The sequence below is a fragment of the Narcine bancroftii genome, chromosome 1 (genome assembly GCF_036971445.1).
Source record: "Narcine bancroftii isolate sNarBan1 chromosome 1, sNarBan1.hap1, whole genome shotgun sequence".
Lineage (NCBI taxonomy): Eukaryota > Metazoa > Chordata > Chondrichthyes > Torpediniformes > Narcinidae > Narcine > Narcine bancroftii.
Genome location: NC_091469.1, coordinates 466,290,045 through 466,316,808, shown reverse-complemented (window position 1 = coordinate 466,316,808; position 26,764 = coordinate 466,290,045). Strand labels below are relative to the sequence as shown.

The window sequence follows — 26,764 nt, the reverse complement described above, 5'->3', positions numbered from 1 at the left end:
TGGTGAATGGAGAGTGTTTTGGAGTGGGGGGGTTGTGGTGAATGGAGAGTGTTTTGGAGTGGGGGGTTGTGGTGAATGGAGAGTGTTTTGGAGTGGGGGAGGGTGTGTGGTGAATGAAGAGTGTTTTGGAGTGTGGGGGTGTGTGTGGTGAATGGAGAGTGTTTTGGAGTGGGGGGGTGTGGTGAATGGAGAGTGTTTTGGAGTGGGGGGGTGTGGTGAATGGAGAGTGTTTTGGAGTGGTGGAGTGTGGTGAATGGAGAGTGTTATGGAGTGGGGGGTGTGGTGAATGGAGAGTGTTTTGGAGTGGGGGAGGGTGTGTGGTGAATGGAGAGTGTTTTGGGAGTGGGGGGGTTGTGGTGAATGGAGAGTGTTTTGGAGTGGGGGGTTGTGGTGAATGGAGAGTGTTTTGGAGTGGGGGAGGGTGTGTGGTGAATGGAGAGTGTTTTGGAGTGGGGGAGGGTGTGTGGTGAATGGAGAGTGTTTTGAGTGTGGGGGTGTGTGTGGTGAATGGAGAGTGTTTTGGAGTGGGGGAGTGTGGTGAATGGAGAGTGTTTTGGAGTGGGGGGGTGTTTTGAATGGAGAGTGTTTTGGAGTGGGGGGGTGTGGTGAATGGAGAGTGTTTTGGAGTGGGGGGGTGTGGTGAATGGAGAGTGTTTTGGAGTGGGGGGGTGTGGTGAATGGAGAGTGTTTTGGAGAGTGGGGGTGTGTGTGGTGAATGGAGAGTGTTTTGGAGTGGGGGGGTGTGGTGAATGGAGAGTGTTTTGGAGTGGGGGGTTGTGGTGAATGGAGAGTGTTTTGGAGTGGGGGGGGTGTGGTGAATGGAGAGTGTTTTGGAGTGGGGGGGGTGGTGAATGGAGAGTGTTTTGGAGTGGGAGGGGTGGTGAATGGAGAGTGTTTTGGAGTGGGGGAGTGTGGTGAATGGAGAGTGTTTTGGAGTGGGGGGGTGTTTTGAATGGAGAGTGTTTTGGAGTGGGGGGTGTGGTGAATGGAGAGTGTTTTGGAGTGGGGGGGGTGTGGTGAATGGAGAGTGTTTTGGAGTGGGGGTGTGTGTGGTGAATGGAGAGTGTTTTGTAGTGGGGGGGTGTGTGGTGAATGGAGAGTGTTTTGGAGTGGGGGGGGGTGGTGAATGGAGAGTGTTTTGGAGTGGGGGGTTGTGGTGAATGGAGAGTTTTGGAGTGGGGGGGGTGTGGTGAATGGAGAGTGTTTTGGAGTGGGAGGGGTGGTGTATGGAGAGTGTTTTGGAGTGGGGGGGTGTGTGGTGAATGGAGAGTGTTTTGGAGTGGGGGGGTGTGGTGAATGGAGAGTGTTTTGGAGTGGGTGGGTGTGGTGAATGGAGAGTGTTTTGGAGTGGGGGGGTGTGGTGAATGGAGAGTGTTTGGAGTGGGGGTGTTGTGGTAATGGAGATTGTTTTGGAGTGGGGAGGTGTGGTGAATGGAGAGTGTTTTGGAGTGGGGGGGTGTGGTGAATGGAGAGTGTTTTGGAGTGGGGGGGTTGTGGTGAATGGAGAGTGTTTTGGAGTGGGGGGGTGTGGTGAATGGAGAGTGTTTTGGAGTGGGGGGTGTGGTGAATGGAGAGTGTTTTGGAGTGGGGGGTTGTGGTGAATGGAGAGTGTTTTGGAGTGGGGGAGGGTGTGTGGTGAATGGAGAGTGTTTTGGAGTGGGGGAGGGTGTGTGGTGAATGGAGAGTGTTTTTGAGTGTGGGGGTGTGTGTGGTGAATGGAGAGTGTTTTGGAGTGGGGGAGTGTGGTGAATGGAGAGTGTTTTGGAGTGGGGGGGTGTTTTGAATGGAGAGTGTTTTGGAGTGGGGGGGTGTGGTGAATGGAGAGTGTTTTGGAGTGGGGGGGTGTGGTGAATGGAGAGTGTTTTGGAGTGGGGGGGTGTGGTGAATGGAGAGTGTTTTGGAGTGTGGGGGTGTGTGTGGTGAATGGAGAGTGTTTTGGAGTGGGGGGGGTGTGGTGAATGGAGAGTGTTTTGGAGTGGGGGGGTGTGGTGAATGGAGAGTGTTTTGGAGTGGGGGGGTGTGGTGAATGGAGAGTGTTTTGGAGTGGGGGGGGTGGTGAATGGAGAGTGTTTTGGAGTGGGGGGGTGGAGAATGGAGAGTGTTTTGGAGTGGGGGAGTGTGGTGAATGGAGAGTGTTTTGGAGTGGGGGGGTGTTTTGAATGGAGAGTGTATTGGAGTGGGGGGTGTGTTGAATGGAGAGTGTTTTGGAGTGGGGGGGGTGTGGTGAATGGAGAGTGTTTTGGAGTGGGGGTGTGTGTGGTGAATGGAGAGTGTTTTGTAGTGGGGGGGTGTATGGTGAATGGAGAGTGTTTTGGAGTGGGGGGGGTGGTGAATGGAGAGTGTTTTGGAGTGGGGGGGTTGTGGTGAATGGAGAGTTTTGGAGTGGGGGGGTGTGGTGAATGGAGAGTGTTTTGGAGTGGGGGGGGTGGTGAATGGAGAGTGTTTTGGAGTGGGGGGGTGTGTGGTGAATGGAGAGTGTTTTGGAGTGGGGGGGGTGGTGAATGGAGAGTGTTTTGGAGTGGGGGGGTTGTGGTGAATGGAGAGTTTTGGAGTGGGGGGGTGTGGTGAATGGAGAGTGTTTTGGAGTGGGGGGGGGTGGTGAATGGAGAGTGTTTTGGAGTGGGGGAGGGTGTGTGGTGAATGGAGAGTGTATTGGAGTGGGGGAGGGTGTGTGGTGAATGGAGAGTGTTTTGGAGTGTGGGGGTGTGTGTGGTGAATGGAGAGTGTTTTAGAGTGGGGGAGGGTGTGTGGTGAATGGAGAGTGTTTTGGAGTGGGGGAGGGTGTGTGGTGAACGGAGAGTGTTTTGGAGTGGGGGGGTATGGTGAATGGAGAGTGTTTTGGAGTGGGGGAGGGAGTGTGGTGAATGGAGAGTGTTTTGGAGTGGGGGTGTGTGGTGAATGGAGAGTGTTTTGAAGTGGGGAGTGGTGAATAGAGAGTGTTTTGGAGTGGGGGGGGTGTGGTGAATGGAGAGTGTTTTGGCGTGGGGGGGGTGTGGTGAATGGAGAGTGGTTTGGAGTGGGGGGTTGTGGTGAATGGAGAGTGTTTTGGAGTGGGGGCGGTGTGGTGAATGGAGAGTGTTTTGGAGTGGGGGGGTTGTGGTGAATGGAGAGTGTTTTGGAGTGGGGGGGTGTGGTGAATGGAGAGTGTTTTGGAGTGGGGGTTGTGGTGAATGCAGAGTGTTTTGGAGTGGGAGGGGTGTGGTGAATGGAGTGTTTTGGAGTGGGGGGGTGTGTGGTGAATGGAGATTGTTTTGGAGTGCGGGGGTGTTTTGAATGGAGAGTGTTTTGGAGTGGGGGGGTGTGGTGAATGGAGAGTGTTTTGGAGTGGGGGGGTGTGGTGAATGGAGAGTGTTTTGGAGTGGGGGGGTGTGGTGAATGGAGAGTGTTTTGGAGTGTGGGGGTGTGTGTGGTGAATGGAGAGTGTTTTGGAGTGGGGGGGTGTGGTGAATGGAGAGTGTTTTGGAGTGGGGGGGTGTGGTGAATGGAGAGTGTTTTGGAGTGGGGGGGTGTGGTGAATGGAGAGTGTTTTGGAGTGGGGGGGGTGGTGAATGGAGAGTGTTTTGGAGTGGGGGGGGTGGTGAATGGAGAGTGTTTTGGAGTGGGGGAGTGTGGTGAATGGAGAGTGTTTTGGAGTGGGGGGGTGTTTTGAATGGAGAGTGTTTTGGAGTGGGGGGTGTGGTGAATGGAGAGTGTTTTGGAGTGGGGGGGTGTGGTGAATGGAGAGTGTTTTGGAGTGGGGGTGTGTGTGGTGAATGGAGAGTGTTTTGTAGTGGGGGGGTGTGTGGTGAATGGAGAGTGTTTTGGAGTGGGGGGGGGTGGTGAATGGAGAGTGTTTTGGAGTGGGGGGGTTGTGGTGAATGGAGAGTTTTGGAGTGGGGGGGGTGTGGTGAATGGAGAGTGTTTTGGAGTGGGGGGGGTGGTGAATGGAGAGTGTTTTGGAGTGGGGGGTGTGGTGAATGGAGAGTGTTTTGGAGTGGGTGGGTGTGGTGAATGGAGAGTGTTTTGGAGTGGGGGGGTGTGGTGAATGGAGAGTGTTTTGGAGTGGGGGTGTTGTGGTAATGGAGATTGTTTTGGAGTGGGGAGGTGTGGTGAATGGAGAGTGTTTTGGAGTGGGGGGTGTGGTGAATGGAGAGTGTTTTGGAGTGGGTGGGTTGTGGTGAATGGAGAGTGTTTTGGAGTGGGGGGGTGTGGTGAATGGAGAGTGTTTTGGAGTGGGGGGTGTGGTGAATGGAGAGTGTCTTGGAGTGGGGGGGTGTGGTGAATGGAGAGTGTTTTGGAGTGGGGGGTGTGGTGAATGGAGAGTGTTTTGGAGTGGGTGGGTGTGGTGAATGGAGAGTGTTTTGGAGTGGGGGGTGTGGTGAATGGAGAGTGTTTTGGAGTGGGGGGTGTGGTGAATGGAGAGTGTCTTGGAGTGGGGGGGTGTGGTGAATGGAGAGTGTGTTGGAGTGGGGGGTGTGGTGAATGGAGAGTGTTTTGGAGTGGGGGGGTGTGGTGAATGGAGAGTGTTTTGGAGTGGGGGGTCTGGTGAATGGAGAGTGTCTTGGAGTGGGGGGGGTGTGGTGAATGGAGAGTGTTTTGGAGTGGGGGGTGTGGTGAATGGAGAGTGTTTTGGAGTGGGGGGGGTGATGTGAATGGAGAGTGCTTTGGAGTGGGGGGGTTTGGTGAATGGAGAGTGTTTTGGAGTGGGGGGTGGTGAATGGAGTGTTTTTGAGTGGGGGGTGTGTGGTGAATGGAGAGTGTTTTGGAGTGGGGGGTTGTGGTGAATGGAGAGTGTTTTGGAGTGGGGGAGGGTGTGTGGTGAATGGTGAGTGTTTTGGAGTGGGGGAGTGTGGTGAATGGAGAGTGTTTTGGAGTGGTTGGGTGTGGTGAATGGAGAGTGTTTTGGAGTGGGGGGGTGTGGTGAATGGAGAGTGTTTTGGAGTGGGGGGGTGTGGTGAATGGAGAGTGTTTTGGAGTGGGGGGTGTGGTGAATGGAGAGTGTCTTGGAGTGAGGGGTGGGGTGTGGTGAGCCTTCTTGGTGATGGCTGCGACATGGAGGCTCCAGGGCAGACCCTCGGGGATGTTGACACCCAGGTGTTGTCTCACATCTCCCTCTCGTTTCTGCCGTTCTGCTTCTGAATCTCGGCTTCACTTCCGCGTCTCTCATTTTGTGGCCGTTCCGCATTTTACCCTCAATTCGCCGTTCAAATGACAACTCACCAGGAATCTCCTCTCAACTCCCCGCCAAGGAGAGGCGGACACCAAGGGCTGGCATCGCTCATGGGCAGTTGTTAGTGAGCGACGGGGCCGAGGGAAGAGGAGCCAGCAGCTGGAGCATGCGCAGAGTCGCGGCGTCGCCCTGCACATGCGCAGCGCGGCCAGGGTGTCTACCGCTGACCTCTCACCTTTCGCGGTGGCGGTGCCCGGATGAGTTTGCAGAATGTCGTTTTGAAAGGAGGTGAGGATGGAGAAAGGGACAGAACGGCGGCGACTGGGGAGGACATGATGTTCACAGGTTCCCTCTTAACTGCTCCATTCTTGTTAACGGGGAGGGTCCAACAGGGGCAGGGGGTCTGGAGTGGAGTGGGGGCGGGGGGTCTGGAGTGGAGTGGGGGCGGGGGGTCTGGAGTGGAGTGGGGGCGGGGGTCTGGAGTGGAGAGGGGGCGGGGTTCTGGTGTGGAGTGGGGGCGGGGGGTCTGGAGTGGAGTGGGGGCGGGGGGTCTGGAGTGGAGTGGGGGCGGGGGGTCTGGAGTGGAGTGGGGGCGGGGGGTCTGGAGTGGAGTGGGGGCGGAGGTCTGGAGTGGAGAGGGGGCGGGGTTCTGGAGTGGAGTGGAGTGGGGGCGGGGGGTCTGGAGTGGAGTGGGGGCGGGGGGTCTGGAGTGGAGAGGGGGCGGGGGTCTGGAGTGGAGAGGGGGCGGGGGTCTGGAGTGGAGAGGGGGCGGGGGTCTGGAGTGGAGAGGGGGCGGGGGTCTGGAGTGGAGAGGGGGCGGGGGTCTGGAGTGGAGAGGGTTGTGGGGGTCTGGAGTGGAGAGAGGGCGGGGGGTCTGGAGTGGAGAGGGTGCGGGGGTTGTCTGGAGAGGGAGGGGGCAGGGGTCTGGAGTGGAGAGGGAGGGGGTGGGCGAGTCTGGTTAATGGAGAATGTTATAGGGGCGGGGGGTGCATGGTTAATGGAGAGTGTTAGAGGGGGCGGGGGGTGCTTGGTTAATGGAGAGTGTTAGAGAGGGCGGGGGGGTGTGTGGTTAATGAGGAATGTTATAGGGGCGAGGAGGTGTGTGGTTATTGGAGAGTGTTATGGAGCTGGGGTGGGGAGTTGTCTGATTAATACAGAGTGTCAGGTGTTATAGACGTTGGGATATCCAGGGTCTTAAAGCGGATGGTGGTGTCTAGTTAATGGAGAGTGCCTGGGGTGTTATTTAAATGTCTGTAATGGAGATTATCTGTTTTGTTACAGGGCATGGGGTGTGTCTGGTTAGTGGAGAGTGTCTGGGGTGTTTTAGGAGGTGGCGATTTGCCTGTTTAATGGATGGTGACTGAGGTGTTAAAAGGAGGGGTGTGGGGTTTGTCCAAGGTGTTAAAGAGAATGGGAATGTCTGTGAATAGTAAATGACTGGGGTGTTGAAGGGCATGGAGAGTGTCTGTGTGATTAAAGTGTGTAGGGTGGTCCAGTTAATGGTGAGCGTGTGGATGATAAGAGGGGTGAGGGTCTCCAGTGAATGGATAGCATCTAGGATTCCAATGGGGTTGAGGGTGTTTGGTTAATGAAGGTGTCCAGTTAATGGGGTCTCCAGTTAATAGATACCGGTGAGATGTTAAAATGTTTGGGGTGTCTAGGCATTAAAGTGGGTGGTTGTGTCTAATAGATATTGTCAGAGGGGTGTTGAAATGGGTGAGGGTGATGGAGAGTTTGTGGTATTAAAGGGTTTCGGGTTGTTTAATGACTGTAGTGTGTGTTTGAGAAATTTGATCTGGACATTTTAAAAAGAATTGAACGGTGATGTGCTTGGTTGACATGAGAATGAGTTAGTTGTCATACACACAAGTTCAATACTGCATGTCTTTGCACTGAAATTCTTGCTTGCTGCAGCCCAACTGGTATTTTTTATTGAATCAAAACAAATCCAATAGTATGCATTAAATTACCTCAGCATGGAAATAAAGATAAATATAAAAGATGGAAACTAAATATTTATTATAAATAACAAATAGACATGTGGAGGCTCACATGTCGCCATGAATTTACCACCCTGGAGTAGAGCTAAAGAAATACCTTTACCTCTTCATTTATCTTCTGAGTTCTCACATGTATGTCAAGAACAGAAGTATTAACAAACAGTTTTTTTAAAGCAAATGTTCAGTGTCATTGATTGTGATGAACAGTCTTGCATAATTTGTCTGTTCCATGTGTGTACGGCTATATTTGTGGTATAGTTTTGGTTTTTCCTTTTTGATTGTGTTTTGCGGTCAGGTTGCAGGGGAAGCCAAGCTTTCCTCTTTCTTTGGCTTGGCTTCGCGGACGAAGATTTATGGAGGGGGTAAAAGTCCACGTCAGCTGCAGGCTCGTTTGTGGCTGACAAGTCCGATGCGGGACAGGCAGACACGGTTGCAGCGGCTGCAGGGGAAAATTGGTTGGTTGGGGTTGGGTGTTGGGTTTTTCCTCCTTAGCCTTTTGTCAGTGAGGTGGGCTCTGCGGTCTTCTTCAAAGGAGGTTGCTGCCCGCCAAACTGTGAGGTGCCAAGATGCACGGTTTGAGGCAATATCAGCCCACTGGCGGTGGTCAATGTGGCAGGCACCAAGAGATTTCTTTAGGCAGTCCTTGTACCTTTTCTTTGGTGCACCTCTGTCACGGTGGCCAGTGGAGCTTTCCTAGCACAGTTGAAAACTGCGGTTCATTCTTTGGTTCTGGCCGCTTAAGTTAAGTGTCCTGATGCTCACTCAGATCATTGTTGTATGCCAGCTCCTGGAATCTGCTTTGGGATGTTTGCCTGATTATCCTGAGCTCGCTGTTCTGGTTTGCTGAAGAGAATGTATTCTGCCATTTTGAAGTTGTTCATATAAATTGTGTCTGATTAGTTTCGCTATGTCCTTGTCGCCATCATTGCACTACAGCTGCTTTCGGTGCATTTGATGAAAACATTAATGCTATTTATTTATAAAGTTAATTGACACAGATTGTCTCTGCCATGGAAGGTGCTTTTATTAAATGTTTATGATGATGTTTATAAGATATTTGGCCATGCTATCCATGTCTTTTTATTAAAAAATATTTTTATTAATGTTTCACAATATAAACGATTGAACAGTACAATTATACAATGTGCTACAAGATTCAGAAAAAAGAAAAAAAATTAAAACCTTGTACAATATTCTTATAATAGGAAATCAAGGGCACAGAGCAGAATCATAACAAGTATATAAGATTTAAAAAAAATTCAAACCCCCTTCCTCGAAGCGACGTTGAAAGTTGACATGTATGAATGGGGGACACCAACTTAGAGAGGGACAGCACAGTGCCAAAATTCCAGAATGAAACTAAATCTTATGATGATGATAATGGTCCATAAATAAGCCCCATGACTTTTGGAACTTAATGCTTGAATCCTTGATAGCATATCTAAATTTTTTTTCTAGAGTTAAACATGCCATAATATCTTTTAGCCATTGTGCATGTGTAGATGGAGTACAGGTGCCTAATCTTTTATCCAGAATTCTGAAAACTGACAACCTCCAAAAACAACACTTTTTTCGGTAGATGACATCTGCTCGTCAAAGATGGAGTGTGGCACCAAACATGATCCGACGCGACCCCAACTCAACTCCTGTTTATCCATCGCATTCCGCTATTTTTTCTGCCTCCAAATCCCCTATACTGATGCCGTCCAGCGTCCAGTTGGCTTGGCGGCAGCTCAATATCTAACGTCATTACCCATAATCCCACATGCAGCTGAAACTGGTGTGCCAGTGTGGGGGAACCGAGAAGCGGGAGTGAGGGGAGAGAGAGAGAGAGACTCTAACGTGACTCTGGTGAGGGGGGAGAGATGGCAGTGCAACTCGGATGGGCGAGGGAGGAAGACAGACAGCAGTGCAACTCAGGTGGGCAGCAGCACGACTCAGGCAGGCTTAAAGGACGGAAATCCAAACGATTCTGAAATCCAAACGATTCTGAAATCCAAACGATTCTGAAATCAGAAGATTCCAAACAATGGCAGTTGTGGAACAATTGTGTAAAATGAAGGCGAAAAGGCATTTCTCATTCTTCATGCTTTTTCATACTCTCTTCCCCCACCACCCCCTAAAAGCCAGAACAGCTATAAAGTTCTCAACGTTTATCCCACTTGCCTCCACCTCTGCCGTTCTTCTTCTCTTCATTCTGTTTTTTTTGCAGGGACCACTCTCTATGATTTTTTTTAGCCACACATTCCTTCCCACCTCTTCCCCCTATCCCTGCTCTTTCCTCTGCTCTGCAACAGCAGAAGGTATAATACTTGTCGCTACACTTTTTTACTCATTAGCATTCAGGAAGCTAAACAGCCCATCCAAGCGAGGCAGAGTTTCAAATGTATCTTCTTTCACATACTCTGTTACATTGTCCACTCATGATGTGGCCTCCTGTACAGCATCAAAATCAGAATTTATTATCATGAACATGGCACAAAATTCATTATTTTGCAGGAGCATCGCAGTGCAAACATTTATATAAACTACATTACGAAATAAATAAAAACAGCAAAAGAAAAAGAGCAAGTAAGGCAGTGTCTGTGGTTCACTGTTTATTCAGGAATCTGATGGCAGCGGGAAGAAGCTGCTCTTGTGCTAATGAGTGCTGGTCTTTAGGCTCCTATGTTTTTTTTCCTGATGGTAGCAGAGTGACAAGGGCATTGTCTGAATGGAGGGGATCTTTGGGATAGAGGCTGCTTTCTTAAGACACCCCTCTTGTTAATGTCCTTGATGGAGTGAAGACTGGTGCCTGTGATGTCGCAGGCCATGTTAACAACACTCTGGTGTTTTTTTTCTTGTCCTGAGTGTTGGCATCTCCTTATCAGACAGTGATGCGACCAGCAAAAATGCTCTTGGACCCTCTCCACTGCTGACCCCTTGATAAGGACTTCTGATTTCCTCCTGAAGTCCACATCTTCTCCTTTGTTTTGCTATCGTTGAGGGCAAGGATGTTGTTGTGACACCATTCAGTTAGTGCAGAGCTCCTGTGCCTTGCCTGCAATGCTCAGTTTCAGATGGGAGTCTCTATCTCAGAGGATTTTTCCTGAAGAAATACCTTTACATGAAGAAAGCATGTCAGTGACTCTATTTCCTCAGGAGTTTGTGAAAGTTTGGAAACGGGCAAGTTTCAACAGATGTGTGATGGAAAGTGCACTGACTGGCTGCATTGTGATCTGGTATGGGGACACCAGTGTCTCTGAACGTAAGGCCCTTAATAAGGTAGTGGACACAGCCCAGGACATCACAGGCAAAACCTTCCTCACCAATGAAAACATCTTCAAGGAATGCTGTTGTTTGAGAGCGGCAGCCATCATAAGGAATCCACACCACCTAGCACACGCTCTGTTCTTGCTGTGACCAAACACAAACTAGAAGAGCAGCACCTCGTTTCTGGGTGGGTAGCCTACAAATCAATGGTATGAACATTGTTCCAATTTTATTTCATCCACTTCCCTGTATTCTTCCCCCCCAGCCTTGCATCTTCAGTCCTTTTCCTGCAGTAAGGAGATTAAAAACAAGAGGGCATAGTTTTAAGCTGAGAGGGAGGGTATGTTGGGGATTTTTTTTTACACAGTGGTTGATATCTGCCGGATGAGGTGGTGAAATTAGATACAATTACATAAAAACTCTGTATTCTGCACCTATAGGGATTGGTAGATGCAGGATTAGTGAATTTGCCAGTTGCTTGAGATTGTGTGTTGCATGTTTGGTGAACTAATCTCTGGGGAATGCCAATTTTAAACTTATTTTTTTAACCTATTTTTCCACAATTTTTTTGGCATTTGCTTGAATTTTGGATGATGGGGATTTTACTGTATTTCATTTATCTAGATACTTGAATTGGCAAGGCATAGGGGGGTATGGTTCTAAGGCAGACAAATGGGATTAGTGTAGATGGGCACAGATGTGGAGGCTGAAAGTTTGGTTTCTGTGCTATATTAACTCTAACTCAATGATGTCCTTGAAGAATTTTCTTGAAAATTTCTTGCATTGATCAAGTTTGGAGTTTGCTTTTCCTCTGCAAAAGAATGAGACTTGCACTTAATATCTGACAAACTAAGGTCATTCACTAACCCAATTCCCACCACACACTTCCCTTCGATAAGACCACAGTCAAAATCATGAGAATCAGATGATGTGGTCTGTCGATTGGAGTGGAGTGTGACAATGGAAGGAACTTTGAATTGAACTGACCTCAGTTTCATGATATGGACAATTTAAAGAATATCGAGTTGCACAGGATAGAAATAGGTCCTTTGGCCTTCTGCATATATGGAAATCATTGTGCTTTTCTATACGAAGCTCACTTGCCCATGGGATAAAGATATTTTTTTGAACGTAGATCCCACTGTTAGAATTGGGGAATTTTGAGGAGGTAACTTTGTGGGTATCTTGTTCCTCCTTTGAAGTGCCAACTGTATGTTTATTGTGTTTTTGAAGTCTAAATTAGGGTGGAAATTGCTACAGCTTAGTTGTCCATCCAGGTTTAGGGACTTGGTCATTCCTTGGTGGCTGTAGGCTGGGCCCATTTCAATGGAAGAGTGATGCTTTCAGTACCAATGTATGTCTCAGAGATGAAACATGAAAGATGCTGGATTTTGATTGTGGTCTTGTCGAAGGGAAGTGTGTGGTGGGAACTGAGTTAGTGAATGACCTATGTCTATCAGATATTTAGTGCAAGACTTGTTCTTTTGCATGCATGGCAAAAGGAATTGGCCATGGTTTGGTGGTTGGCTTCTGAGTCTGTGCAAGCATAATCCATGTCCAAAATTGCAACAGATTGCAAGCAGAACCAGATCTTGGAAGACTGATTCTTATCACAAATCTCACAAAGATGGAAGAGGTGCCAAATCTTGGTTTTATTTTAATGCAAGTGTATCCACCGGAGAGTTTTGCCTATCATTGAAATCTTGCAAGAGAAAAAAATGAGCTCATGTAGCGACCGCTACAAAGAAACACGCACACACAGTGTGGCAGGTTAAGCTCACTTCTTTATTAGGGCTGGACAGGCTGCTTTTATACTGTTCAAGTTGGTAGTTTTTTGCTGATTGACTGACTCAGTCATATGAATAGCAATTGCAGACAGGAACGTCCATGCATATGAATGCCCTTCTTCCCCAGCTTGTTTCTGCTGAGCAGCTTGACCAATGCTATTTAGGGCTGTTGGTCTGATGCTGCCCCAGCTTCTACCCTCACCAGTTTGTTGTCCTGGGAGTCGCTTTAGTGATCTCTGTCCGTGTCTGCTGCAGCACGATGTGCCGGCCCGATCTCCGCAATTGCAGGCCCGCACACTCAAATCTAATTGATTTACCACTGTGAGTTAAAGAATGAATATTTTTCCCCCAAAAGCTTGCTTGAAATATCATATCCTTGCTCAAAACAACTTACCAAATTTGATCTTGCTTGAGTTTTGCCCAAGTTACAGGAAAATCTATTCTGAATAAACAGACGAATGAACTATTTTCAATTTGGACTCAGACCTGGAATAGTATGTTCTTGTACCTTTGCTATTTGTGTTGTCACTTGTTCTAATTGAATAGGTAAAGATTGACGATTAACTTTAATATATTTGCACCAATACTCTTTACAAATGCAATGAGTTTGGATTGTTTCTGGAATCAAGATTATGTTTTCTCTTTTTATGATTTGTGCATATACCACTTCAATGTAAATCTTTCCACTTGGAAATTTAAACTGTATTCGGGGTGGGATTCACAAGTGGATGAGGATCTTCACTGAATTACTAAGAGAGCTGGTCATGAGGTTTCTATACATTCTTCCTGAAGAAATCATGAGAAAAGATTCAGAGTGATCCTTTATACAATAAAACTCCTAGCATCCAGCATCTATGGGTTAAATGCCGGATAAGTGTATTTTTTCAGTTGCTTGAGACTCATTCCTATAATGCCTAACTAATGCTGTACACCTGCATTAAGAATAAACAGTTTAAAATACAAAAGACAAAAATATATACTGTACTTGCACTGAACAAGCATAACTTGCATGAATATATAAATGTTAAAGCATTTTACTTTATTTCCAGTCACATTCTTTGAAAACATTTAACTGTCATTGCATCTCCAGGTCCCTCCCCCTCCATGGAGCTGCCCGAAAGACGAACAATAACATCGTAGATAATTAAACCCCCCCCCAAGTTTACAGATAAAGCCTCTGACCAGGGTGACTGTTACTCAGCAGGGTTAAAGAAACACTTTGAGAGTCACCCTAATGACGAGTTGCATCAACCAGCTGTTCTTCCTGGGTGATGCCTTTTTATTCAAACACAACTTTATTTAAACAGCTGCTACGAGCAAAGATTGACTAAGGTACTTAGCCGGTTGAATATTTGCTCCTATTTTCACCAAAGGTTTGTGTTACCTCAGAGAACACTTAATTTTGCAATTTTAAACTTCCGTTTTTTTTAAACCTATTTTTTTATTACTTATTTTCATTAAAAAAAAATATTTTCCCTTTTTTGCCAGTTGCTTGAGGCTGTTGGTTGCTTGAATTCTAGATACCAGAGGTTTTTACTGTATTATGTTGGCTGTTTTCATGAAACATCATCTCGTATGAATATCTTCATTCGATGGGAGGTCAATGATCACGATGTCTTGGCTAGGTTTGTCACTTTTTGCAGCTTTCTGCATTTCTGGGCACTCAGATTTCCAAACTAGACTGTAATGTAACTTGTCAATATGCTTTCCACGGTTCACCTGTAGGGTGTGCAACTGCATTCCTTTATTAACTCTTCTCTTTGGCTTGGCTTCGCGGACGAAGATTTATGGAGGGGGTAAATGTCCACGTCAGCTGCAGGCTCGTTTGTGGCTGACAAGTCCGATGCGGGACAGGCAGACATGGTTGCAGCGGTTGCAGGGGGAAATTGGTTGGTTGGGGTTGGGTGTTGGGTTTATCCTCCTTTGCCTTTTGTCAGTGAGGTGGGCTCTGCGGTCTTCTTCAAAGGAGGTTCTGTCCGCCAAACTGTGAGGCGCCAAGATGCACGGTTTGAGGCGATATCAGCCCACTGATGGAGGTCAATGTGGCAGGCACCAAGAGATTTCTTTAGGCAGTCCTTGCACCTTTTCTTTGGTGCACCTCTGTCACGGTGGCCAGTGGAGAGCTCGCCATATAACACGATCTTGGGAAGGCGATGGTCCTCCATTCTGGAGACGTGACCCACCCAGTGCAGCTGGATCTTCAGCAGCGTGGACTCGATGCTGTCGACCTCTGCCATCTCAAGTACTTCGACGTTAGGGATGAAAGTGCTCCAATGAATGTTGAGGATGGAGCGGAGACAACGCTGGTGGAAGCGTTCTAGGAGCCGTAGGTGATGCCGGTAGAGGACCCATGATTCGGAGCCGAACAGGAGTGTGGGTATGACAACGGCTCTGTATACACTTATCTTTGTGAGGTTTTTCAGTTGGTTGTTTTTCCAGACTCTTTTGTGTAGTCTTCCAAAGGCGCTATTTGCCTTGGCGAGTCTGTTGTCTATCTCGTTGTCGATCCTTGCATCTGATGAAATGGTGCAGCCGAGATAGGTAAACTGGTTGACCGTTTTGAGTTTTGTGTGCCTGATGGAGATGTGGTGGGGCTGGTAGTCTTGGTGGGGAGCTGGCTGATGGAGGACCTCAGTTTTCTTCAGGCTGACTTCCAGGCCAAACATTTTGGCAGTTTCCGCAAAACAGGACGTCAAGCACTGAAGAACTGGCTCTGAATGGGCAACTAAAGCGGCATCGTCTGCAAAGAGTAGTACACGGACAAGTTTCTCTTGTGTCTTGGTGTGAGCTTGCAGGCGCCTCAGATTGAAGAGACTGCCATCCATGCGGTACCGGATGTAAACAGCGTCTTCATTGTTGAGGTCTTTCATGGCTTGGTTCAACATCATGCTGAAGAAGATTGAAAAGAGTGTTGGTGCGAGAACACAGCCTTGCTTCATGCCATTGTTAATGGAGAAGGGTTCAGAGAGCTCATTGCTGTATCTGATCCGACCTTGTTGGTTTTCGTGTCAAACTGCATGAGTTTTTCAAGCTTTGTTGGGACCAAGGAAAACTGCCTCAGGACCTTCGTGATGCCACCATCATCACCCTGTACAAAAACAAAGGCGAGAAATCAGACTGCTCAAACTACAGGGGAATCACGCTGCTCTCCATTGCAGGCAAAATCTTCGCTAGGATTCTCGTAAATAGAATAATACCTAGTGTCGCCGAGAATATTCTCCCAGAATCACAGTGCGGCTTTCGCGCAAACAGAGGAACCACTGACATGGTCTTTGCCCTCAGACAGCTCCAAGAAAAGTGCAGAGAACAAAACAAAGGACTCTACATCACCTTTGTTGACCTCACCAAAGCCTTCGACACCGTGAGCAGGAAAGGGCTTTGGCAAATACTAGAGCGCATCGGATGCCCCCCAAAGTTCCTCAACATGATTATCCTTTATTAACTATTGGTCCAATAAAGAGCAAACTGCAGCAGTTTGGCAGGGAGATGTGAATTGATGGCTTCTCAGTGGGCCATGAACGTGTACCTCTCAGCCTCTGATTGACTTGTTAATGCTTTGCAAGGTTTGCATATCTTAGGGTATAATGTGCTCATTGCAGTAACGTACAGTGCTGATGGATGCCACAATCTCTGCAAAACGATGAGTCACAACGTCACTATGGCTGTGACTGCTCAGGCCACGGGTCTTGATCGAGGCTGGCCATTCTTGACCTTTTGGCTATGGCCCCCTTAGGACTTAGCTCAAAATTTATGGAACCCCATCCCTGTGAATCAGTCAAGTTTTGGTTTCTTCCGTACTTCTCTCCTACTGACGACATAATAAACATTTTTTGATTTCAGTTTGTGGTCCCACCTTAAATGTGCTATGGCTCCCCCAGAGCTGAAAGGCCTTGGATGAGGATGGCAAATTTGGCCCGCGATATAATTATATTTGGTCCGCAAGATCATTTCAAAAATGTATTGGAGGTGGCCCGCTGGCCGCCGCGCCAGTATAGCGCATGGACAGTAATACAACAAATCCCAGAATGCATTGGCGTCAGCCTGCTAATCGCCCCCACCTCCTCTGTTTACGTTGCAGGGTCTCACCGTGGACTCTGGTTTTGGGGCCTGGCTGGTGTCAGGGGAAGCCAAGGCCACTTCCCAGCGCCTGGAACCGGAGGCCTCGGGCCTGACCTCACCAGGACCGTTGCCCACTCCCCCTCCCTGCCGCAGGCCGATCCGCGACTCACAGTGACGGGGCCGCTGATCCGCCGAGATGCCGCCCTGCAGCGAAAGCCGATGCCCCCGCACTGTCGTTGTCCAATCCGATCGCCCGCAAACCCCGCCCTCCCGCACACAGGCCTGAGTAAGGATTATGAACTTTAATCTCAGGATAAAACGATCTTCCAATAGTTTCATGTCACAGTGATAAATATATTCCTGGTTAAAAATGGTCCTGCACCTGGATACCAGCTCATTAGGCATAAAACTTGAAAAGTGTGTAAATCAAAGGATATCTGTACCAATGGAAAAAGGGCATAGCAAATAACCCTGCTAGAGTTCATGCCCACAATCAGTCACCCATTTGATTGTTTCAGGAATCATGTTATTCTCCCACATTCTCAATAGCCCTCAGATTTTACTATTCGACAGCACATTAGCAACATTTGACAAATCCTCTATAGAGAAATATTATTTATTGAATATTTTATTTCTCATTTGTTAATGCTTCTGGAAAGAGTTTATCCAAAACTATTATTAAACATTTATTTTAATAAGAAAAAGTTTAACATTACATATGTTGAAAGAAGAGAAAACATGCAGATGTTGTTGAAAATTTTCAATAAATATTTAGTTCGGCCCTCGACTTAGTCCAAGGTTTTAATTTTGGCCCTCCGTGAATTTGAGTTTGACACCCCTGCTCTAGAGGGTTAACTTGGCCTACAACATCATGGGCACCAGACTTGACTCCATCTAGGATATCTACAAGAGGTGGTGTCTTAAGAAAGCAGCCCCTATCCTCAAGAAACCCCACCACCCAGGCCATGTCCTCTTCACTCTGCTATTCTTCTTTGGCTTGGCTTCGCGGACGAAGATTTATGGAGGGGGTAAAAAGTCCACGTCAGCTGCAGGCTTGTTTGCGGCTGACAAGTCCGATGCGGGACAGGCAGACACGATTGCAGCGGTTGCAGGGGAAAGTTGGTGGGTTGGGGTTGGGTCTTGGGTTTTTCCTCCTTTGCCTTTTGTCAGTGAGGTGGGCTCTGCGGTCTTCTTCAAAGGAGGTTGCTGCCCGCCAAACTGTGAGGCGCCAAGATGCACGGTTTGAGGCGTTATCAGCCCACTGGCGGTGGTCAATGTGGCAGGCACCAAGAGATTTCTTTAGGCAGTCCTTGTACCTTTTCTTTGGTGCACCTCTGTCACGGTGGCCAGTGGAGAGCTCGCCATATAACACGATCTTGGGAAGGCGATGGTCCTCCATTCTGGAGACGTGACCCATCCAGCGCAGCTGGATCTTCAGCAGCGTGGACTCGATGCTGTCGACCTCTGCCATCTCGAGTACTTCGACGTTAGGGATGTAAGCGCTCCAATGGATGTTGAGGATGGAGCGGAGACAACGCTGGTGGAAGCGTTCTAGGAGCCGTAGGTGGTGCCGGTAGAGGACCCATGATTCGGAGCCGAACAGGAGTGTGGATATGACAACGGCTCTGTATACGCTTATCTTTGTGAGGTTTTTCAGTTGGTTGTTTTTCCAGACTCTTTTGTGTAGTCTTCCAAAGGCGCTATTTGCCTTGGCGAGTCTGTTGTCTATCTCATTGTCGATCCTTGCATCTGATGAAATGGTGCAGCCGAGATAGGTAAACTGGTTGACCGTTTTGAGTTTTGTGTGCCCGATGGAGATGTGGGGGGGCTGGTAATCATGGTGGGGAGCTGGCTGATGGAGGACCTCAGTTTTCTTCAGGCTGACTTCCAGGCCAAACATTTTGGCAGTTTCCGCAAAGCAGGACGTACAGGAGCCTGAAGATGAGCCCTCAGCTGCACAAGGACTACTTCTTCCCTGCTGCCTTCAAATTCCTGAATGAACAGTGAACCACAGACACTACCTTACTTTGTGACTTTTTCTTGAACTATATTTATTTTGTAATGTGGTTTATATAAATATTTGCACTGTGATCCTGCTGGAAAAACAACAAATTTCATGAATTGTTCATGACAAGAAATTCTGATTCTGAATTCTGTGGGGTTAATGGTGTGGCCTGGAACACCGAAGGCTCCTGTTTTCCTTGTCCAATGTTTTTTTTAATTTCGCTGACAGTGTTTTGTGCTGCTGTATGCCATGGTGGCTGCCATGGAGAAAGATCTTTAAAGCTGAGATTTCTCTCCTTGATTTGAGCCAGCAAAGTCTTGAGAGCTGCAATCACTGTAGGCAGCTGTTTATAGGAACCGCATGGGTCTTGTCTGAACAATACAGTAGGGGTGAAAGCTGTTGCAGTGATTTAAAAAAATTCTATCACTTGGATATTTCAAGACTAGATGCAGTAATTGTTTAATGCATCAGAGAAAGAATTCCAATTTCTCGCTACTTGTTTATTTAGTTCAAAGTAGAGTTCCAGAGTGGTACATTCTTTTTACATGATATGGGATGTTTAAACTTACGGGAGTGTCTTGAACAAAGAGCTATAACTTCAACATAAAGGGCTATGGAGTTGTATAGAAATTTCTCCTCACTGGAATTCTGTCCTGGCAGGTGGTGGAAGCTGGATCATTAAAAATATTTAAGGTGGAGGGGATAAACATGTGACTGAGAAATAGAGTCCAGACCTTGATCATTTCAAACGGCGGGGCAGACTTGAAATGCTTGTGACCTTGTGAGGCAATGAAGGTTGACAGCCTTGTAAATTTTACTACATGGTTACATTTTACCTTCATGATAATGACATTGTCCATGACATGAGAGTTTTAAATATTCAATTTTGAAAAATTGAGCTCAGTAAGCTGTGGCTTTTCTCTTGTCATGTACGATGTATGTTAGAGCGAAAATAATCTTGAGTTTGCATTTACAAGGTATTAGAAATCTGGCTCCTTTGTATCTGAAGGATTATTAGCACTTTGGGGATTTTATGGCTGCATATGGTTCAGTGTTTTATCGGCTTTAATGCTTGTTATATTTTATAATTCGGTTGGCACAGTTGGAACATGCACATCCTATTTGCCTTCTAATAATACCCAGCTCTGATGTTACTCGTCCTCATTTCAAGTTCTTTTTTAACCAATATTTTACTTTCTTATGCACTGATATTTCAAGGAAAATTTGATCTGAATCTTTGTTTAGCTGAGAGCATGACAATGGTATACAGTATGTAGTGCTAATTTTCTTATTTTTGTCTGGTCGTGCATTAATGTTATGAGCATCCATGATGATGCTTGCCAGAATGTTGTTATTAATGAGCTATTTGAATTAATTGCAGTTTTGTATATTTATTACCTTTTCAATGTATCTGTGGTTGTGTATAACACTTCCATTGTGGTTAGTGTGCAGCGAATGAAAGAAAAAAACCACACAGAAGCTGTGAGTGAGTTGAACCCACCAACTGACTTTACTGGAATTCTCTGAGAGCTTATCAACACAATTCCCACAATCCTTTGCATTTCCCCTCCCCCACCCCCCCTCCCGGGGACCATTGTGTCATCAGCCCAGTGCGAGCCTACACCTCAGTGACCCGGTTGGCTTGTGGATCAGTGCAGTTCGCTACATGACCCCCACCCCAAGAACTGGTGTTCAGAGATGCCGATTCCACAGTTCATAAACAGTTTTTATGTTTGGGAGGCTGACCTTTCCACTGCGGGGCTGGAACAGTTACAGATCGGTTGAGGTCAAGGTGTGCCATTTTGAGGCGGTCGACCGTGAACATTTCCTGCCAACTCAACAATGTCCAAAAGGCACGTCGTCCCATTGTGTCATATCACCTTGTATAGACCCTCGTATGTGTGAAGTGGTGTCCGGTGCGCACCTCTTTATTAAGACGTATTCACAGTCTTTGAGATTCTTCGGGATGTAGGATGGAACTGTACCATGGCTTGAGGTTGGTATGGGGGCCAAGGTGCCCACCTTCTCATGAAGTCACGTTAGTGGCGCCAAAGGTGTTTCTTCCTGGCTGCAAGCCACTGGCACAAACTCTCCCGGGACTGTCAGCAGGGCTCCATAGACTAGCTCAGTGGAGGAGGTGGCCAAATTCCCCTTTGGTGCAGTGCAGATGCCGAAGAGCACCCAAGGCAGCTCGTCCACCCAATCTGGGCCTCGGAGCCATACCATGAGAGCAGTCTTCAAATGCTGATGGAACCATTCCACCAGGCCATTAGTCTGCGGGTGGTAGGCTGTGCTGTGATGTAATTGGGACCCTAGGAGCTGTGTCAGCCATGTCTATAGGCTGTACATGAACTGTGCCCTCCTGTGTCCAATGTGATATTGGAAGGAAGACCAAAATCGGCTAACAGTTGGTGATGTGGGCCATGGAGCAGGATGTTGTAAAAATGACTGAGAGCAGGACAGCTTCCAGCCATCAAATGAACCTGTCCACCATTGTGAACAGGTACGTGGCACCTCTATGTGGAGGTGATCAAATCATCTGTGTGCCAGTGGGAAGGACTGAAGAGGGGCTTTCATGTGCCTCTGCACCTTGGGTGTCTGACAATGCAGGCAAGTTCTGACTCAGTGGCCGACCTGTTTACACAGGCCATGCCACATGAATCTGTCTGCAACCAGCTGAGTGGTCGGCCTGATGAATGGGTGGGCCAACCTATGTAGCACATCGAAGACACAAAGCTTCCATGTGGCAGGAATGATGGGCCTAAGCCAGCCGGTGGACTTCAGTGTGGCTTCAGCTGTAGCACTAAGACTGCAGTGCGTTAGGTTGGTATCTTTCCATCCTGCTGCTGGGCAGCTGCGAGCACTTCATAGACAATTCTGTGAGACCGGGAGTGCACAGACAGGATGGACGTACGGGTTAGAGCGTCAGCTATCAAGTTGTTCTTGCCCGAAATGTGCTTGATAGCCGCTGTGTACTTGGAGATAGGAGAGGTGATGCTGCTGCGTTGCTGACCACGGGTCCGACACTCGGTGAAGGCAAAAGTGAGAGGCTTGTGATCAGTGAAGACAGTGAAATCCCATTCTTTGAGGAAATAGCGGAAATGGCGTATGGAGAGGTAGCAGACTAGCAACTCCATGTCAAACACACTATACTTCTGCTCCAGGGGCCGCAGGCGTACACTGAAGAAAGCGAGTGGTCTTTTATGTCCATCAATCAGCAGCTCCAGGATGTTACCGACAGTCGTGCTAGATGTGTCGATTGTGAAGGCTGTGGACAAATCAATGCGTTGATGCACTAGAATGGTGGTGTTTGCCAGAGCGTCTTTGGCCTAGTTGAAAGTTGCAGAAGACTGTGTCCCAGCTGAGTTTTTTGGTCTGACCAGACAGCAGTTTGTAAAGAGGTCACATGAACCTAGCAGCTGATGGCAGGAACCGATGGTAGAAATTGACCATCCCAACGAACTCCTGCAAACCTTTGACCATAGTTGGCTTAGCAAACTTACGAATGGCCTCAACCTTTGACGGAAGAGGGACTACCCCATGACAATCGATGTGGTGCTCAAAGAAATCAATGGCCGTCAGGCCAAACTGACATTTTGCTGGGTTGATGGCTAGGCTGTAGTCGCTAAATTATTGGCAGAGTAGCTGCACATGCAAATGACTGGCGATGAGGCTGTTGTCTACATCAGGGGTGTCCAACTCAAATTCACCGAGGGCCAAAATCAAAAACTTGGACTAAGTCAAGGGCCGAACTAAATATTGATTGAAAATTTTCAACAACATCTGTATGTTTTCTCTTCTTTCAACATATGTAATGTTAAACTTTTTCTTATTAAAATAAATGTTTAATAATAGTTTTGGATAAACTCTTTCCAGAAGAAGCATTAACAAATGAGAAATAAAATATTCAATAAATAATATTTCTCTATAGAGGATTTGTCAAATGTTGCTAGTGTGCTGTCGAATAGTAAAATCTGAGGGCTATTGAGAATGTGGGAGAATAACATGATTCCCGAAACAATCAAATGGGTGACTGATTGTGGGCATGAACTCTAGCAGGGTTATTTGCCATGCCCTTTTTCCACTGGTACAGATATCCTTTGATTTACACACTTTTCAAGTTTTATGCCTAATGAGCTTGTATCCAGGTGCAGGACCATTTTTAACCAGGAATATATTTATCACTGTGACATGAAACTATTGGAAGTTCATTTTATCCTGAGATTAAAGTTCATAATCCTTACTCAGGCCTGTGTGCGGGAGGGCGGGGTTTGCGGGCGATCGGGTTGGACAACGACAGTGCGGGGGCATCGGCTCTCACTGTAGGGCGGCATCTCGGCGGATCAGCGGCCCCATCACCGTGAGTCGCGGGTCGGCCTGCGGCAGGGAGGGGGAGTGGGCAACGGTCCTGGCGAGGTCAGGCCCGAGGCCTCCGGTTCCGGGCGCTGGGAAGCGGCTTTGGCTTCCCCTGACACCGGCCATGCCCCAAAACCAGAGTCCACGGTGAGACCCTGCAACGTAAACAGAGGAGGTGGGGGCGATTAGCGGGCTGACGCCAATGCATTCTGGGATTTATAGTATTAACTGTGCATGTGCTGTACTGCCGCCGCGGCCAGCGGGCCACCGCTAATACATTTTTGAAATGATCTTGCGGGCCAAATATAATTATATCGCGGGCCAAATTTGGCCCGCGGTCCAGAGTTTGACATGTGTGGTCTAGGTAGATAAAAATAAAATCCAGTCTGTGCTCCACCAAGTCCTTGAGTCTCTGGAAAGTCGGCGCTGTTTTTGAGGCCGAATGGCATGTGGAGGCACTTGAAAAGGCAGAATGCAGAGATGAAGGATGGGGTACCCTGGACCAGGTTGGGTTTTATTTTTGCGTGAAAAGATCCTCACTCCAGGTAGATTGGCTGTAAAATTCCAGATGTGGGGAACTGGGTACTGGTTGGCTGTTGTGGCATCGTTGAGCCAAGGTCTCCATACCCCAGAAGACTTTGGCACCATGTGTAGAGAACGATTCCCATCTCCTCTATCTTCCTGAATTCTTCCTTGGAAAGCTGCAGCTTGTCAGGAGGAAGCCTGTGTGCCTGGGCATGTAGTAGCAGTCCCTGTATGGGAATTGTGGTGCTGGATGCCATGTTTTGGGAACATGCCATGTGGTGGAGAACTGTGGTATTATAATGACAGGGAATCTTACCAGGATTATGGCAAACTCCTTGCCTGATTAAGGTTAGCAAGTTGAGGTGGAGGGCCAGTAACTTGGCTTCTCGAAGGGTGTAGGTCTGGAAGGTCCTGGAATTGACCAGAAAGTAGTCTTTCAGGTCCACCAGGAGGCATTGGGTATAGATGACACTTTCCATGTTCTAGTATTTCTCAATTTCAAGATATGTCATCTTCAAAGAAACATGAGAATGATATTCTGAATTACTATCTTATTAATCCAATAAACCAAACTTTGTAGATGCAGCTTTAAGTCGCTTTAATTTGTTGATAAAACAGATAAACATTTTGAATAACTTTGTATTAAGATTTCATAATGATGAATAAACAAAGCATTCAGCTGTATTTAAAAACATAATGGTATTCAACATCAAAGAGGAATACAAAAGATACAAGACGAATAAGACAAATTCAAAGAAAATTATCTCGAGCTTGTGTCTTCTTCATGGTTCATCGAAGAATGAGATGCAAACTCTTAGTCTGCACAGATATTACGACACATTATGTCATGGACACCATGGTAACACTAAACAATACTCTTTCTTAAAGAGATAGGCCTAAAATTAACTAAAATCAAAAACACAAGGTTTTAACCTTTATATTCTAGCCCCTAATTATTATAAAAGACATTAATGACTAATATATAATAATTACTATTACAGATACAAAAGTAAATAAGGTAAGTATAAGATTAGAAATCAAAACATTCCGCTTCTTGTAAAAGACTGATTTTTAGTAATTGGTCGATTTAAGTAACCAGTCTTGGTTTTAATCTGTACCTGCTGAACGAAACCTTTCTTGTCCCCAGCAACCAAGAATTTCTTGGTGCAGAATTGTCCATGATAATTGTCCAATCCCCTCACATCCATGTACTCATCTAACCTCCTCTTAAATGACTGAATTGACCCTGCCACAACTACCTCTTCCGGAAGATCATTCCACTCAGCTACCCTCTTATATTACTCCTAAAGTTTTGCCCCCTAACCCTTAACTTATGACCCCTTGTTCCAATCTCCCCTACCCTCAGAGGAAAGAGCCTATTCACATGTACTCCATTTATTCCCTTCATAATTTTAAATACCTCTATCAAATCCTCTCTCTACCTTCTACGCTTCAATGAATAAAGTCCCATCTACTCAATCTTTCTCCGTATTCAAAATACTGCAATCCAGACATCATTTTGTAAACCTTATTTGCACCCTCTCAACCTTATTTTATACCCTTCCTATAAATTGGAGACCAGAACTGCACGCAATACTCCAAATTGGCCTCTCCAATGCCTTAAACCGTCTCAACATCAGAATTTTCTTGGCTATTAATACTACTGGTGCCAATATTCCCAGAGGATTGTATATTGCGCTCAGCTTACGATCGAAAGAATACCTCTTCTTGTTAAAGGCCATTCTTTTAAAACAATTTTGAATTTGAAAACGTCAGATTGAATACTCCATTGCATCCTTAGAATTCTTTCGACAGGTAGAATGTCACAATCCAAATCAAGATGTTTTATCTCCTTTGCTCTTTCTGCCTCAGGAATAACAGCCAACACATCTCGACTGTTGCTAATCCATTTTGGAAGGAAGAAACCCCCTTTATTACAGATCTCTTTTAGCTCATGATAAAGATCTATTGCTGCTTTTTCTGAAACCACTGAAGTAAGACGATCATCAACATAGAAATTATTTCTGATGATGCTTATAGCTTGAGAACTAAGTTGCTCTTCATTATGTTCAACACAAAATTTACACAACACTGTAATGGAGTTTCTCCAAATAAATGGACTGTCATTCTGCATTCAATCATATCTTTACTGTAATCACCATTAGGCCACCATAGCTATTGTAGAAAATCACTGTCTTCTGATGGTATTTTCACTTGATGAAACATCGCTTTAATATCTACAGCAATTACCATAGGCTCTTCACAAAATCTTATCAAAACACCTGTTAAAGTACTAGTTAAGTTTAGACCTTATAAAAGTTGAGAATTCAATGAAACTCCTTGAAATGATGCTCCACAAATCAAATACTATGCGTAGTTTCTTTTGTGGATATATAACTCTGCGATGAGGTAAATACCTTTTTCTACCATCTTTACATTCCAAATATCTTCTCATACCTCTTCTACATAACCCTTGGTTATCATGTCCAATATGACATTGGTATATTCCAAATGAAAGGAAAAATTTCTCTTGAAATTTCTCTTCAAATTCAGCGTATGCTTTTCCACAATTATTTTATTATCTGGCCTACAATTCCCTTTTTCTTCAAAGGTAATGCTCTACAGTAATGACCATCAACATGTTTAACAGAATTTGAAACTATATCCAGAAACTGCTTGTCCTCCTTTGAAGGATCTTTAATATCTATGAGACATTCAGGAAGATCAATTTTAAACTGTTGTTCTCATAGATGATTAAGTTTGACAACTGAAATTCAGTTGACATTTACATTTGATGATTAATTTTTCCTCCTAATGGTCCATCCAAGCAATGTTTTCATGGTTAAGGTCTGTCTTATTGACTCCTTATTGACTCCTTATTGCTTCTAGAGATTTGGGAGTTTTTGCTGTAACTAATCCAATTAACATCTTGATTTTTAGCATCAATCTTGGGTAAGCAAACGTCTTTTAGATGATCCCACTGTTTGATATCATCCTGATAGGGAATATTCTCCTTATTCACAGACATAGTCTTCTGAAAATTGCAAAATTCATTGCGATTCAATTCAGCAATCTGTAAACCTGAAAATATATTAGTTTCAATGTTCCTTTCACCATTCATTGTCTTCAACAAGATCTGTGATCTTTTACCATGAATTAATGATTAAACTTAATCTTCAACAGTACAAATTGAGGCAGTACTTCCTGGATCAAGAAATGCTTAGGTCTTCTGTATGAAGCTTCCTTTTTTTAGTCCAGGAACTATTGAGAGAGGTTTGTCACCGGTGCCAGTAAGACTGTCTGAACCAAAGCTGAAGCATCCTATTTGACTTTGTCTTTAGTCTTGGATTCAGATTGTTTAACAACCTTCTTAAATTTACTTTTTTGACTATGCAATAACTTGGGATACTTTAAACTGCATATATCATAACTGAGTTGCTTATTACAAGTTTTGGTGATGTGTCCTTTACACAAGCAATCGAAACCTATTCCATTCTTCTTTAAAAAGGTTAATTTCTTGTCATGCAACTTTTTCTCTAATCGTAAACATTTTTCTAAAGCATGCTTATCTTTACAATACAAACAGCTTTCCTGAACAGTCTGAATTTCTTTTTGCTTTCTTTCCTGGTTC

General features: G+C 46.2%; 2 protein-coding genes and 1 long non-coding RNA gene across 12 annotated transcripts in view; 1 reads left to right on the top strand and 2 right to left on the bottom strand.

Moving 5' to 3' along the window:
- The window catches only part of LOC138751852 (uncharacterized), a 43,000-nt gene extending 37,673 nt beyond the window's left edge, over positions 1–5,327 (bottom strand). Inside the window, exon 1 of the long non-coding RNA XR_011350232.1 lies at positions 5,200–5,327. This is a non-coding gene — a long non-coding RNA (uncharacterized lncRNA). The remainder of the gene's footprint in view (positions 1–5,199) is intronic.
- A 39-nt stretch (positions 5,328–5,366) lies between these two features.
- On the bottom strand, positions 5,367–8,015 carry LOC138761104 (uncharacterized). The gene is made up of 2 exons (XM_069932754.1): positions 7,962–8,015; positions 5,367–6,050 (listed from the first exon to the last, which is right to left on the bottom strand). Exons 1-2 carry the CDS (start codon positions 8,013–8,015, stop codon positions 5,367–5,369), a joined length of 738 nt encoding a protein of 245 aa, XP_069788855.1.
- wdr37 (WD repeat domain 37) overlaps positions 5,377–26,764 on the top strand; it is a 141,119-nt gene continuing 119,731 nt past the window's right edge. For 7 of the 10 annotated variants that reach the window (XM_069914691.1, XM_069914690.1, XM_069914688.1 and 4 more), the window contains exon 1: positions 5,385–5,494. The gene's annotated coding sequence lies outside the window, so the exon portion shown is untranslated. Of the gene's footprint in view, positions 5,495–26,764 lie in introns of all 10 variants that reach the window. The other 3 variants (XM_069914683.1, XM_069914685.1, XM_069914684.1) reach the window with 3 other exon arrangements.

Excerpts from the sequence above, each read along its gene's own strand:
- LOC138761104 (XM_069932754.1), bottom strand. The coding sequence starts at position 8,015 with ATGGCAGAATACATTCTCTTCAGCAAACCAGAACAGCGAGCTCAGGAT. Across the intron at positions 6,051-7,961 it reads AGCGAGCTCAGGATAATCAG|ACAACCCCCGCACCCTCTCC; the intron begins GCAAACATCCCA and ends CTCCCTCTCCAG.